Source organism: Eleutherodactylus coqui, chromosome 6, assembly GCF_035609145.1.
Source record: "Eleutherodactylus coqui strain aEleCoq1 chromosome 6, aEleCoq1.hap1, whole genome shotgun sequence".
In the NCBI taxonomy this organism is placed as follows: domain Eukaryota; kingdom Metazoa; phylum Chordata; class Amphibia; order Anura; family Eleutherodactylidae; genus Eleutherodactylus; species Eleutherodactylus coqui.
In genome coordinates, this window is record NC_089842.1 from 142,867,153 (window position 1) to 142,882,445 (window position 15,293).

The 15,293-nt window shown below is 44.7% G+C and overlaps 1 protein-coding gene across 2 annotated transcripts in view; it reads right to left on the reverse strand.

Annotated features, from left to right (window-relative positions):
* LOC136631484 (leukocyte immunoglobulin-like receptor subfamily A member 5) overlaps positions 1–15,293 on the reverse strand; it is a 49,166-nt gene that overhangs the window by 19,740 nt on the left and 14,133 nt on the right. For both annotated transcript variants that reach the window (XM_066605785.1, XM_066605784.1), the window contains exons 3-4: positions 8,438–8,704; positions 5,765–6,061 (exon numbers count right to left, since the gene is read on the reverse strand). In XM_066605785.1, coding sequence (XP_066461882.1) covers positions 5,765–6,061; positions 8,438–8,704 — 564 coding nt within the window. The remainder of the gene's footprint in view (positions 1–5,764; positions 6,062–8,437; positions 8,705–15,293) is intronic.

Below are 15,293 nucleotides of genomic sequence, written 5' to 3' on the forward strand. Positions count from 1 at the left end.
AGTCGATAGGGGGTGTAACAATTAGGCACTGGGAGCTAGAGAAGAGGGAGAAAGGGATGTTTAGAAGTGACGGTGTACACCTTAGTGACATAGGCACCGACACGTTCTTGTCAGGATTGCAGGACGGGGTGGAGGAGGCGTTGTTGCTGGCATGTGGGGGGCGGAATGCAGCATAGGGATATGCTGCATCCTTCGTGGCGGTATTTTTGGGCTTTCCATGCCAGCGATGGATGGAAGGGCTTTTCAGGCCCATCATGGGGCTTTCTTACGCCTGTTTTTTCGTGGTGATTTTACATTTTCAGCAAAGCAGTTTTAAGCGGCATGGAAAGCGATAAGTGGACATTTTACAAGTTTGTAAAAAGAAAATTTAAATAAAGCTGTGGCCTACCCACATATTAAAAGCCAGCAATTTGTTTCGGTATTCTCATTTATATTGGGGAGCAAGGTTTAGTAGAGGTGTGAGTCCCCCCAGTCTAGGGAACAGCAGAGTGCATAACGAAGCTGTGGGGGACTGGGGGGCGGGGAGTCAGGGAATAAGAAAGGAAGTGACCAAGGAGGGGTGGTACAGCAAGCAGGAAGTAGAAAGGGAGGAAGAGGAGGAGCTCAGTGCTCTGAAGAAAGAAGAAGGGAGAAGACGCCCACCCACCCGCCTTCTATGACGAGGGGGAGGGGAGATATACCTTGACGTGGAGGTCAAGTCAGTTATGGAAGTTGTCACAGCTTGTGGTTGGCGGTATTTTTGGGCTTTCCATGCCAGCGATGGATGGAAGGGCTTTTCAGGCCCATCATGGGGCTTTCTTACGCCTGTTTTTTTCGTGGTGATTTTACAATTTCAGCAAAGCAGTTTTAAGCGGCATGGAAAGCGATAAGTGGACATTTTACAAGTTTGTTAAAAGAAAATTTAAATAAAGCTGTGGCCTACCCACATATTAAAAGCCAGCAATTTGTTTTGGTATTCTCATTTATATTGGGGAGCAAGGTTTAGTAGAGGTGTGAGTCCCCCCAGTCACCACGCAGACCCATAAATTGTGATATGAAGCTGGGGAGCCCAGAAACTTGCCTCTCTCCTAATCCCGCAGCAGCCGGCTGTGATTCACCACACCCAGGAACTCGGCCTGTGCCCACACCCTCACTTGGACGTCCGCGTCCTCGACCCTTACCCCTACTTCTCATCATGGCGGATTAAGAATAGAGGATGGCCCAAATAAATTACCCCACTGTACAGCACTGACAACTGTGGCTTAATTCACCGCACACAGAGACTTGTAGATAGCGGGGGCTCTATGCTGTGACTTGAAAAAATTAACCCGCTGTCTTGCACTGATATCTAGGGGTAATTTACCACTCACAGAGACTTGTAGATAATAGAGGCTGTGTGGAGTGGGAGAAGACTCTAAAGCCAGTGGATAGTGCTGTAACTGCGGCTATCTCAACCCCCCCAAGGAAAGGGTATTGTGAGACGCACTGCACAGCGGCAGAGCTGAAATAATTTGCAGTGGTATAAATGAAGTCGCTTGCAGTAGGCTAGGAGATGTTAGAGAGCAGTTTCACGGTGAGAGCTGGTTGTATGGCACTGCAGGCTGAGAACGCTATTACTGACAGGCTGGGAACTGGCCTCGATGCGTAATACGTAAAAATTGATGCACTACTACTCCCAGCAAGCCACAACTATAATGCACATGGCCAGATGTAGCCCTAAGAAGGAGCTTTGGGGTTCTTGCACGGAGGATCAGGACTGTATAGTGTATAACCTTCCCTATAAAAGTGGCTGTGCCCCAACACTCTGTGTCTAATGCACTGCAGACACAGAGCGGTATAAATGAAGTCGCTTGCAGTAGGCTAGGAGATGTTAGAGAGCAGTTTCACGGTGAGAGCTGGTTGTATGGCACTGCAGCCTGAGAACGCTATTACTGACAGGCTGGGAACTGGCTTTGATGTGTAATACAAAAATTGATGCACTACTACTCCCAGCAAGCCACAACTATAATGCACACGGTCAGATGTAGCCCTAAGGGTGGACACCCACTGGCAATATTTTCTTTCTTGCGCTGCGAGAGCACGGGAAAACTCTAGCCTTGCAGCGCAAGAAAGAAGCCGAAATAGAACCGGCATATGGCCAGTGTTTTCAATGGGGCCAGCGGCAGCAGCACTAGCCCCATTGAAAACATAGGGAGAATACCACGGACTTCTGCCACAGCTGTGACAGCTGTGGCAGGAGCTTCCTTCATCCCCGCGGGGACCACGGGGATGAATGAATCCTCTACCACAGCTGTCACAGCTGTGGCAGAAGTGCAGAATGATATCCCATTGCAGAAGTGCAGAATGATATCCCATTGCTTTCCATGCTGCCGATCCCATTGAAAGCAATGCATTCTTGCAAGCCCCGCAGTATGATTATCGGGGAAGGGTTTGAAAATTTACTCACCTCTCTGCCACTCAGACGTGTCCTCCGGCTGGCTACCCGGTACTGCTGTTCAGCACTTTCAGCAGGCTGGGATTTAAAAATCCCCGCCTCCTGAAAGGGCTGTGCCGATTGGCTGAGGGCTCAGCCAATAGCAGCTAGTGCTTAGCTATTGGCTGAGCGCTCAGCCAATTACAGGTAGTGCTTAGCTATTCATTTATGAATAGCTAAGATAGTGCTATTCATGAATGGTAGTGCATCAATATTTGTATTACGCATCAAGGCCAGTTCCCAGCCTGTCAGTAATAGCGTTCTCAGGCTGCAGTGCCGTACAACCAGCTCTCACCGTGAAACTGCTCTCTAACATCTCCTAGCCTACTGCAACTATAATTCTATCAGGGTGAAAAACAAATACCCACTGCCGTTGATTTCTGAGCTGTTCGATCGTCTGTGGAGCCCTCAGATTTTCACTAAAATCGACTTGAGCAGTGTATACAATCTGATTTCCATTTGCCTGGGGAACGAGTACAAGATGGCCTTCAATACTCAAGACGGCCACTATGAATATCTGGTAATGCCATTTGGGCTAGTCAATGCCGCAGCCATCTTCCAGGACTTTGTCAACAACATTTTCCACGACCTTCTCTATGTATGCATCGTAGTGTATTTGGACGACATATCTACAGATACGCCTCAGACCTGACAGCCCCTGCTGCAGTGTTGGTGTATGAGCCCTCATATATGCACGTGTTGCAGCTGCTTCTGTTTGTTCCTATGTTTGCAGCTTATGCTTTGTCTTCAGTTTGCTCAAGTACTTCCAGCCTGGTCCTGGACTTGCTCACTCCTTGGTTCTGCAGACAGTGTGATGTTATCCAACTTCCTAGCTTCCTGGTGATCAGTCCTGACAGGGTAAATCAGCGCCTAGGTTCCTGCGCAGGGCCGCCCTTGTCAGGGCAAATTCTCTGCTATTGATAGACAGGGACTTTCCATTTCCTACTTCCTGCATAGGGCTAGATTCCCTGGTCACCTTCTATTCTAAGTCATGCCTTCCAGCGGTGAGCATCTGGGTTTCCAGAGTTGGCTGTCTGCCCTGCCGATCTGTTCCATCTACTGGTTGGGCGACACAGTGGATACACATCAAAACCCTAACAGAGGATGGGGAGGAGAAAGCAAATCTATTAAATAGCTTTTTCTCCAATGTATTCACAGAGAATACTCTCCACTAAATGTCACCAGTTTAATCCTGGAAGAAGTTTAGAGCTGCCTTAAAAGATTAAAAAAGGCAAATTGCTGGGTTCCGATGGCATTAACCCCTGGGTTTTAAGGGAATTCAGTAGCTTAATAGATAGACCGTTGTTTCTTATATTTAAGGACTCTTTAGTGATGGAGTCTGTTCCACTGGATTGGCGCATAGACAGTGCTGTTCCAATATTCAAAAAGGGGTCAAAGAATGAACCTGGAAACTACAGGCCGGTAAGTCTTATTTTTATTGTGGGTAAAATGTTGAATGGTTTCCAAGAGATGCTATTCTGGAGTACCTCAAGGAAAATAGCAGTATAATTTCATATCTGCATGGGTCTATGAGGGGTCTATGGCAACAAAAAAACCCTCTTTATATATACCTCTGGTTTAAGAAAATGCTAGCAATACATCCAATGGAGGATCTGATAGCCTCTCTTTGAGAATATTAAGACAAATTTTTATGATCTTGGCACTACTGGTTTTGTTTTGAGGACTCCCAATATTATCTGTCTTTTATGTCATGATGGCGGTGTTTCCCCCCTTTATGTTTTGTTTTTTTCTAGATTTCAGTTAACTCCCACACCACTACCCGCTCTCTCTCTCTCTCTCTCTCTCTCTCTCTCTCTCTCCCCATCTCCTCTTATTTCAGGCTCTTTCTATTCTTCTACCTAAAGCTCACTCTTTCATCAGTTACTTAAGACAGTGCTTTGACAAATTACCTGGTGTGATATAATTGATATACTCTTCTCTACAACTTTAAAGATCTCCATAATTTGTCAATGTCTTATCCTTGTTCAGAAGAACTATGTTCAAAACAATCTACTGCACTGTCTAATGATAATAGTTTAGCATTATTTTTATATGTTTTCCTGGATACCAGTATTCTTACTGTTTCAGAATTATAACCTATTTTGCAATAAAAATTATAAAAAAAAGAAGCTGATATAATCTCTTTAAAAAAAGTGTTGCAGCCTACATTGCGCAAGAGTCAATGGAGGGGTCTAAGCATTATGAAGCAGCCCATATCCGGCAGAATGGATGTTGCCATTGTTTGTAAATGTGTTAATTCCCCCAGGGCTAAATAGGAATAAAATCCCTGGCTATGGTGGGGGCCATTGACATTATCGGACTACTCATAAGGGTTAGTAGTGTGACCAAACAGTATTAATTATGGCACCATAGTTTAATGCAAGGCCTTGTGCAGTTAGATTATAGGATGGTGTAATGTTAAATGTGTAGGATGTAATGCGTGATGTTTATGCTGGTTGTAATAGTGCAGCAATGCACTGGACATATATTAGCATCGTGTACTTAGAGACCTATGTGACGCATTGATAGACCTTTGGATAGTAACAAATTGTAGTTGTTCTAAGGTGTGGAAAGACCTCTGTAGATATGACATCAATGACTTTGGGTGTCCAGTGAGTGAAGGATGCATCTCCCATGGAGCATGAGAGGTCAGGCTATAAGGTTTCGACATTGGAGTGAAATTGGTATCAGGCACAAATGGAGAAGGCCCATGACATAGATGTCTCCTGCTACCAAGTTAAGGGAACCCGAAAGGCAATGTGTTAATGCCAAATATTGGTAAAGTTATTTTGGGTTTCGGTGAATATTCATTTACTGTCAATTTAAGTGAATATCCCGGTACAGAGAGTTAGGGCGCCTGCACAAGAGCGGAAATTCCGCCGCGGGATTTCCCTCGGAATTTCTGCCGCTGAAAGCTGCCATAGGATTGCGTTAACAAACGCAATTCTATGCAGACGGCCGCAATTTGGCAGAGCCCCGCACAGAAACGTCACCGCCTGGCCGCCGACTCCGGTCTGCGCATGCGCCGGCTGCCCGGCAAGCCGGCACATCAAAGAGCCGGAGCCTCGGGCGTGGGTGAGTACGCGCCGCTCTCTGAAGGCGCTCGGGTCGGGTCCCGCAGCGAGAATCCTCGCCGCCGGATCCTACCCGCCCGTCTGCAGGAGGCCTTATGATGTAAGGCTCAAGTACATGTACCTCCTGGAGTGTAAAAATGTTTTGGTTAAGTAAAGTTTATTTTTGATAAAAATGTGCTTCCTCTGTCTCCGTCTGTGACTGCAGTCATCATGTACTTTCCACCACTTATATACTTACCCTTACATTCTGTAGCTGTCACTTCATCACTGAAAGGTGCTTCAATCAGTTGGTTAGGTTCTTCCTTTACTTCCACTACATAATAACATCTGTATTTTTCTGATGGATTAGAAACTCCAAAAATCACTTGTGGAAAACTTTCCTTAACATTCAAATCTTTTATCCGCTCCCTTCCTGAATACAGATGAAAGCGCTTAACTCTGCACCCCTCTGGAGGGTCGGGGGCGCTGCAGGTTATTCGAAGCTTAGTGTCATCTGAATTATCTTGCACACATGAGATATTTGGTTTCTGTGGATCTGCAAGAGATAAAGAGTTCTTGAGATATAATATATCCAATCAGCACCAAATTGGAAATAATGAAGACAAACAGGGAAATCCATTTAGGTTAGTAATTTATGGATTTAAAATCCTCATTATGTGATAAAACCATGCTGGATAAGCGGGAATGTTATGTGATATTCCAGCACTAGGCAGCTCCATAGTCAGTGCTCCTGGGGGACCTTCACACAGGACGGAGTATTCTGCAGCAGCGTTGTGGACTATACCCTTCTGCGCAATATTCAGGGCCTAAATCCATGCTGCTAATGTGCAAATTTTGGTGCAGAATTGAAAACAGCAGAATCCTGCAATTCCTGACATCAAAATCGGCAGTTAGCAGTTCAGATTTTGTTGCAGAATTCAGGGACGCCATGGAAGCTTCTGGTTCTGTCTGCATTCTGTTATTGGCAAATTAGAAGGCACCCTAGGAGGACACACAGGCCGCACACTGAAACGCAGCCTCAGCTGTATGGTAACAATGTGATGTAAATCCAGCATAACTTAGCTAAAAAAAAAATTCCGCTCCTAGCCGAACACCAGTGACTCTGCTGTATTTTGGCCTCTGTTTTGTGTCCATAATAAGGTGTGTCCCGGCCGCCTGCGGGTCTTCTGAGCTGAACTCCAACCATCATAGTAATGTACAATGCTTGGAGTTTGGGTCAGGAGACCCGCCATCAGTCCAGGATGCACTTCTGTATTACGGACACAAAATGGCGTACAAAATACGTCAGTGTGTCACCGGCCTTATCGTCTCACAGGAATATGCTAAAACTACAACTCCCAGCATGTCCGGAATATCTGGAACTGTCAGGGCACACTGGAATTATTAGTTCTATCAAAATCTCAACAGATGAAGGACCTACAGGTCGATAGAATTAGAACTCCCAGCATGCCCTGACAGTTGCAGACTGATTGCATTCTGAGAGTTGCAATGGGTTGAACTCCCCCACCAGCAGCAGCATTTTACCCTCTAATCATCCCTCCTCTACTGGCATGATGCCCTTCACTCCCTTCTCCCCTATATGTGATGCTGGAGGTGGAGCAGCAACTCTCTTACCTCCGCTGCAGACTGCCAATGTGTTACATGATGAAGGACCTGCCATAGTCATGTGATTGTGATGTTCTCGCAGCTCCTTCATCCACTGCACCTCGGTAACTGCACTGAGGAGGTGGGGGAGGGGTGGGACATGGCTCCTGCTGCCTTTTACTGTGGGACCACGTCCCAAAACTAGAGCTATCCTGCAGGATTTGGGACGGTTGGGAGGCCCATTAGTTTAGTAGTGACAGGCATGAAGGGGTTAATAAATGTATTTCAGCCAAATCTACTTTCTGTGTATTCTCTGTAAGGGCTTTTTCTTAGAATTTTGTGCTCCCGGCAGACTTTTTTCACTTGAACTCATCTTTCTGTCATATTTGTTATATTTCAGGCCGGTCACAACTCTAACACTGGATACTGATTACGTATGTAGATGGATGTCAGCAGCACACTTTTAAACACCCGCAAGGGATGGACACACAAATGCAAGAGCCACCTTACAGTTCCTGACCCGATCAGATCCAAAAGTTCCAAGGTGAAATATAAAGCGATGGCAGCATACACGGTGATTTCAAGATGGTTTTTCCTTTTATTTCCTTCACAGATGGTAATACAACATTTCGACTTGCGTCTTTTTCAAGTATGCACTCCCCCCCATACACTGCACATATATATACCAAAACATTTAATCACATATCCAATCACAACCTGTCTTGCCGTGATCTCTCCTCCTCCTGCACATGTTGTATGTAATTACTGCCATGGCGCGCCTCCGTGTCAGTCCAGCATCTCCATTCACTTCACTGCAGCTGTGCAGCATCAGAGATAGTTCCTATTCATCCAGGGACTTTCAACAAACTTTATTGTCCAGGGACTTTCAACAAACTTGATTGTACATGGACGGCAGACAACAGAGCCTCCAAAAGGCAATATTACCTCATCATTGCAACAAGGAACCACTATATTTAGGAAATCTATTAGGGGATCGCTCCAAAGTACTGCCACACATGTCCAAATCAGTAGTAAGACATATAGATATTCATAAATGCATTTATTGCTCGAAATTTGTTATACCCAATAATGGTAATATACCACAATGGGTATATCAAGATACACATTATCCATTAGATACTATACAGATATGCAAAAATAAAAATGACTAAATGCAATTTATATATCAAACAGCATATAATGCATATATGTAGATAAATTGATGAGACGTGAGGTGGGCACAGAGGTCGCCATGTCGGAGGAAAAACCTTCACTGCATACTGATTACTACATATGGCTTCACGTGTGCATTATAACATCTACTTACCTATTACTTGTAATGTAAGGGGATCACTCCGCTCACTCCACCAGCTACCAGAATACTGAGCACATCTATAAGCAGAATTGTCCTCCTGCACATCTGTTACAGTAAAGTTATATTCCTTCCCATCTTTGTCTTTGGAATCAGAATAATCAGTGTTTGTTCTTTGTAGACGAAATGCTCCCTGATTATAAGGACCTGAACACCTGATTGTTACATCGTCTCCCTTCTTCACTACTTTACTGGGAAAGGCTCGGATTTCTGCTTTGTCTCCTGCCAAAGATGAAAAAGTGATGTTATTGTACAGAAATGTTATTTATGGCTTCTTCTCCATTACTTAACCCCTTAGTGACACGGAATATTTCAGGATGGAACATTTTTTATATTTGTCCATCGCCACATTCTGATAGCCAGAACTTTTCTCCCCCCCTCCCCCCCCCCCCACTGTAGTTGTATGGGTCACCAGGATTATGTCACAAAGGTAAAGGATGTTTAATTACAGTATGCACTTTTTCACAATAACAGCGTGCGCTGTAGAATGAAATCCATTTCTATGATCTTGCATATCGGAAGCCATAACAATTTTATTTTTCCATACTTACCAGTATGACAGGTTGACTTTTGCAAGCCGAGTTAGTTTTCAGTAGCACTCTTTCGGAGTACATATATTACCTTTTAGCAGGGGTGTAGATACAGGCTTATGGGCCTGGGGGGAAAGTTCAGCCCGCCCCTCTCCCTGCCCACATTTATTTTTTACGCCGTTCATATTGGGGAATAATGCACATAATCTTTTTATAGTGCAGGTCATTACAAATGTGGCCATAGCTAATATGACCCTTTTTTATTTGTTCTATAATGGGGGTTTTGCAGGGAAAGTGTGTTTTTAACTTGTTTTTTATTCAGTTTTTTTTTTATTAATCTTTACTTAATTATTAATAAAAATTATTTATTTATTCTTTCCTAATACATGATTTTGTCCTTGAAGAGGACTTTAAGATACAGTGTAGTATACTTTTGACAGCTGAATAAAATTGCGCAGGAACAAGCGTATTGCAAAATGTACTTATCTGAAGCTGCCCTTAGGGACATTTTGTTCTTAAAGTGAAGACATAAGCAGTTTTAAGGCACCTGTTGTGTTTTGTCCACCTGGTAGGGTCTGATGACAATGTCACTTGTGAGTCCTCCTACTGGAGGTTATCATGTGGTCATAAGTATAGGCTTGTTTCCACTGGTGTATGCACAGTTTGCATGCTTATTCACATGCTTATGCACAACATATTTGCGCTGTGAACGAGGTGCTTTTGCGTGTGTTTGCACATGTTACTGTACTTTTTTGCACATCAGGGCCTCTTCACATGAGCGCAGGGCATACATACCCACACCCTGATTTAAAAGGCAATTTAGCCTAATGAGTTCCAGGTGTGTTCTTTTCCCTGCAGTTTTGCTCAGTATTTTGCGTGTAATGTTGCATATTGCGTGTACGTTTGCACACACCCGCATAGACTTCTATGGAGCCTTTTAGTGCACAAATGCACTTAAAAATAAAGCATGTTCTTTTTTTTTCTAAAAGTTACAGAAATTACAAGAGTTACATTTGGTATTCAATTATTTGGAAACAAATGGGATGGGGGAGTTACAGAAGGTACAGGGGCAGGTGGCGGAGCAAGGGGGAACACAGCAATGTGACGATAACATTTAATTTACAGTTTTTAGGACACAAACGTGGTGGGGGTAGTACAGGAGGTATGGGCTAGGGAGTATACATGAGTGGCAAAAGTGGAAAGCCATAGGGAGGGGCAGGCGGCATATTTTGGGGGTGGGTGATTAGATCAGATGGTTTGTTGTGCTACTTTAAAGAGGTGGGTCTTTAAGGCGGGTCTGAGGCTCCATGCGTCCAGAATTGTCTGGTTGTTTTGGGGTAGAGTGTTACAGAGGATTGATGCTGCTCTACAGAAGTCCTGGAGGCGAACATGCAAGTTTCGTATTAGAGGGGCGTTTAGTCTGAGTGTGTTAGTGGACTGGAGTTTGCGGGCTGGGTGGTGTACAGACAGGAGGGAAGCAATGTATGATGGCAGGGAGCCATGCAGAGCAGTGTGGGTCAGGGTGATGAGTTTGAATTGAGTTCTGTAGTGTATGGGTAGCCAGTGCAGCGACTGGCATAACGCAGAAGCATCTGAGAAGCCGATGCGCATCTAGTTGCAGTAGTCAAGTCGGGAATGAATGAGGGTGACAACGAGTGTGTTTAGCGTGTCTATGGTGAGGAACAGATAGATTTTAGCAATATTCCTGAGGTGCAGGTGGCATGTTCGGGCCACGGATTAGATATGGGGTTTAAAAGAGTTCCGCATCCAGTGTGACCCCAAGGCAGCAGGTGTGCTGTCTGGGGGTTAAGATGGTGCCAGATGCAGATATGGAGATGCTGAGGGAGGTCAGGTGGTTGAGGAAAGACAAGGTGGTCAGTTTTTGACAGATTAAATTTGAGAAAAAAGTAGGACATGGTGTTAGAGACAGCAAACAGACAGTTGGTGATGTTTTGGAGGAAAGGTGCAGAGATGTTGCAGGAAGAGGTGTATAACTGGGTGTCATCAGCATAGAGTTGGTATTGGAGGCTGAATCTGCAAATGGTTTGTCTGTTTGGGCCTGGGTAGATAGAAAAGAGAAGTGGGGCAAGGACCGAGCCCTGGGGGACCCCAACAGCGATGGGGATCTGAGAGGAGATAGAGCCAGCGAAGGAGATACTGAAAGAGTGGTCAGAGAGGTAGGAGGAGAATCAGGAGAAAGCAGTGTCCTTTAGGCCGATGTCACGAAGCATAGCAGTGTCCATAACAGTGTCAAATGCAGCAGAGAGTTCAAGAAGGATCAGTAGGAAGCAGTTGCCCCTCGATTTGGCCATCCTCAAATCGTTTTATACTTTTGTGAGGGCAGTTTCGGTTGAATGTAGGGGATGGAAGCCAGGCAGGAGGGGGTCAAGGACGGAGTTATCAGAGAGAAAGTGTGTGAGGCAGGAATAGACAAGGCATCAAGTAGTTTGGAGATGAAGGGGAAGTTTGAGATGGGTCAGTAGTTCGCAGCGTCGGTCGGATCAAGGGTTGGTTTCTTTAGCAAAGGGGATATGATGGAGTGTTTGAATGAGGAGGGAAAAATGCCAGAGGTCAGGGAGAGGTTGAAGATGGTGGTAAGGTGGGTAATGACAGCCGGGGAAAGGGACCGGAGGAGGTGTAAGGGAAGAGGTTTGCTAGCGCAGGTGGTGGCGCAGGCAGCGGAAAGCAGTCTGGAGACCTCTTCCTCTGTAGTTGGTTCAAGTATAGATAGTGAGTGAATGATGGATGCAGTGCTGAAGAGACAGGGATCGGGGCTAGACATGTAATGTTTGGAGATTTCTGCGGATGTTTTCAATTTTTTTTTTCTTGAAGTGAGCAGCTAGCTCTCCAGCACTGAGATCCATTTTGCACAAATATGCCCATGTGAAGGAGCTCAAATTCAAAAGGTCATAGCTATTGGACAACTTGGCAAACTTATTTTAAATGTCACAGAGTAAAGATATTTCTATATAACAAGCCTGAAGGAAGAGGCAAGCTGCTTCAAGACTTTAAAAGTGGAATCTGAATGGAGGCTGACCTACCCAAAGCCACACTGAGAAGTCCCATCAGGACAGAGGACCAACCATAAGTAGTCTGCCAAGCCAGGGTCACTCGCCTGTGGATCGCCGGCCCCTTGGACCGTAATGGACACCACGTGCATAGAAATGGCTCACAAGACAGGATTTCCTTAAATCTGGTGCTTGACAGTCTTATTCCACAGCATGCAAATAGAGTCCAGCATGTCACAAATGTCCCTGGGTTCACAAACTATAGGGTCACTATCACAAACCCCACCTGGGGTGTCTAAGGGCTTCTCCCTCTATCAGACTAGTGATGGGCTCACAACTAGTCCGGACTGGACCTCAAGCTCCCAGTTCCTGTAGCTGCGTCTTCACACCACTTGGATGTAACATCCCCCTGAGTGTGTCAGGGCATCTTCACGCTGGTGTGGATGATAGAGATGGTCGCCATTTTATATGTGTATTTTCTGTTGTTTAGTCGTGTAATTTTAAGATGGCAGAGTGTGAGAAAGCTGTATTTCTCATGAAGTTGGTTTGTTGTCTAAGCTACTTAAAGCATCGTCCATCCCCATATACAATGAACAAGAGAGGTGTATTGTCTATGTAAACAGATCAGATTGCTATTGTATCAGCAGAAGATACCAACACAGAGGGGTTTAAAAGAGGAAAGACACAGAAAGGCTGGAATGACCATAATTGAAATAGCATATCCAGCCAGAGAGACATCCACATAAACTTGTTCCCTGAAGTTTGGGGGAAAAACCAGTTTGAACCAAGTGTTGGTTCTACCATGTGGCAAAGTCTCTGAGTGATACTGAGGGTCTACTGAGCATGTCTGAAAATATCCTTCCCTCTCCTTTGGGTAAAGTGTCACATCATAACCGCTCCCTATGAGAATGACCTATCAGCACACAAAATGTTGTAATGTAACGGAATGTCCCACCTTCTTTTGTTTGAATACTATATAAATGCTTTTCCACCTGAAATAAAGCAGATTTCCTGTGGCATAACACTATAATGCATGTTTTTCATTGACTTCTCCAAGGCTCGTATTAATCATATCTAATATGGCATCCACAGCAGTGACCATCGAAAACAACGGGAGAACATTGCGATCCCCTGTCACGGCTGTGACAGCTGTGGTGGGGATGAAGGAAACCCTTGCAGGGATAGAAGGCTGTTTCCATGTGAACGCCTCACATCCAGCAGTTCTCAGAAGGTTTGCGAAGGCGATATCATGGCTCGATAACACCATCACCAGTGTGGAGAAGCCCTCAAACTGATTCTTTTAGGTTTCATTTCCCAAAAGGTGTTAACCCTCTCTTTCTGCAGTACCAGAATTCCTGTTTCTAGCCCTCTGCACGCCACTAGGTGTACTGCATTCCCATAATAGGAACAGAGTCAGGAAATCTACAAATTTTAAAGTCATAGTCATCAGACCTTACTCTCCAAGTCATTTACCGGGTGACAATAAAAATTCAAACACCTGCTGCTCTCCTGCATCCAGCAGCAAACTATAAACTGCTACCTACATTTTGCCCATGTAACATTGATCATCTCTCTGAACCTTGTCTTAGAGCTCTTTCACACTGGCGATCACAATATTGTCGTGAGAAAATCGTGAGTAAATCGTATATATGTTAATGCAATGTCTGAGCATCAGCGATCCTTTTTCTTGGAAAAACATTGAGCATCTCATCTCTGTCGCTTGTGATTTTCTCGCATGATAGACAATAGGAGTTTCTAATGTTAAAAACTCGTCGCATCACTTGAACATTGCAAGTTTGTGTGTTGTGATGCGATAAAACGAAGATTCCATGAGGCAACATGGGCGATAAAAAAGAGCAAAGCACAGAAAGATAGAGCGATTTCTAAACCTCGCAACATCGCATGAGAGAAAACATCGCAGATATAAATGAAGCCATTGGGTCGCATAATTCTGCGCTTTCATAGAGCAAGAATCACACGATTTTCTTGCAAATGTGAAGGCAGCCTTAGCCTATGTACATTCAAACTAGAGCAACGTGAAGAACATATTATCTGGATATAAAATAAAATGCTCATGAGAGTTGGTGACTACTCTGATTTTACATGGTGCCTTAGGGCTTAAACAGACGAGTGAACAAGTAAAAATTTTTTTTTTTTACTGTTTAAATTTCGTGAATCGAAATGTTATCTGCTATGTTTATCTCCAGCATGAAGGTGCCTTAGCACTGTCTCAATTGAGTGTATGTTCATAGCGTATTACTCGCATAGGTTTTGCATGCGTAGTATCCTGTACCAATATCCCAAAGGCAGCCATGTTGTCGCTCACATAATTTGCATAAAATATGCGTGCATGTTCTATCTTGGCGTGTATTACACATGCATACATGCCAAAAGGCAGCACGCAGCAAGCATACAATGTCATTGCGTACTGGCTGCGTGCCGCACGTGCACCACTTGCAGCTGTCTCACTACGAGATACACTCATGTGAACCCGGCCTTATACAGTTAGAGAACACAGTTCCCCTTCTTATTTCCTATTAGAGATGAGCGAACGTACTCGTCCGAGCTTGATATTCGTGCGAATATTAGGGTGTTCGGGATGCTCGTTACTCTTAACGAGCACCACACGGTGTTCCGGTTACTTTCACTTTCCTCTCTGAGACGTTAGCGCGCTTTTCTGGCCAATTGAAAGACAGGGAAGGCATTACAACTTCCCCCTGTGACGTTCAAGTCCTATACCACCCCCCTGCTGTGAGTGGCTGGGGCGATCAGATGTCACCCGAGTATAAAAGTCGGCCCCTCCCGCGGCTGCTGTTAGCAGTGTTGCACAAATTTTTTTTTTTTCAAAATCGGCAGTCTGCAGAGCATTGCGCCTTGCAGTAATACTACAGGGACAGAAGTGGTGCTTAGGTAGGGAGAGTGTTAGGAATGAGTGTAGGCTTCAAGAACCCCAACGGTCCTTCTTAGGGCTACATCTATCCGTGTGCAGTACTGTGCAGGCTGCTGTTAGCAGTGTTGCATATTTTTTTCTTTTCAAAATCGGCTGTCTGCAGAGCATTGCGCCTTGCAATAATACTACAGGGAGAGAATTGTGTAGGCAGGGCCAGAAGACATATATTATTGATTGAATATAGTCAGTGGGCCCTCCGTTTCCCAAAAAGGGAAAAATTGTATTTGTCCTGCAGTCTTGCGCCAATTTATTTCCTGCCTGGGAAAAGTAACCGCTGTGCTGCACTTCATATAACTGCATTTCTGTGCAACACATATCTTATC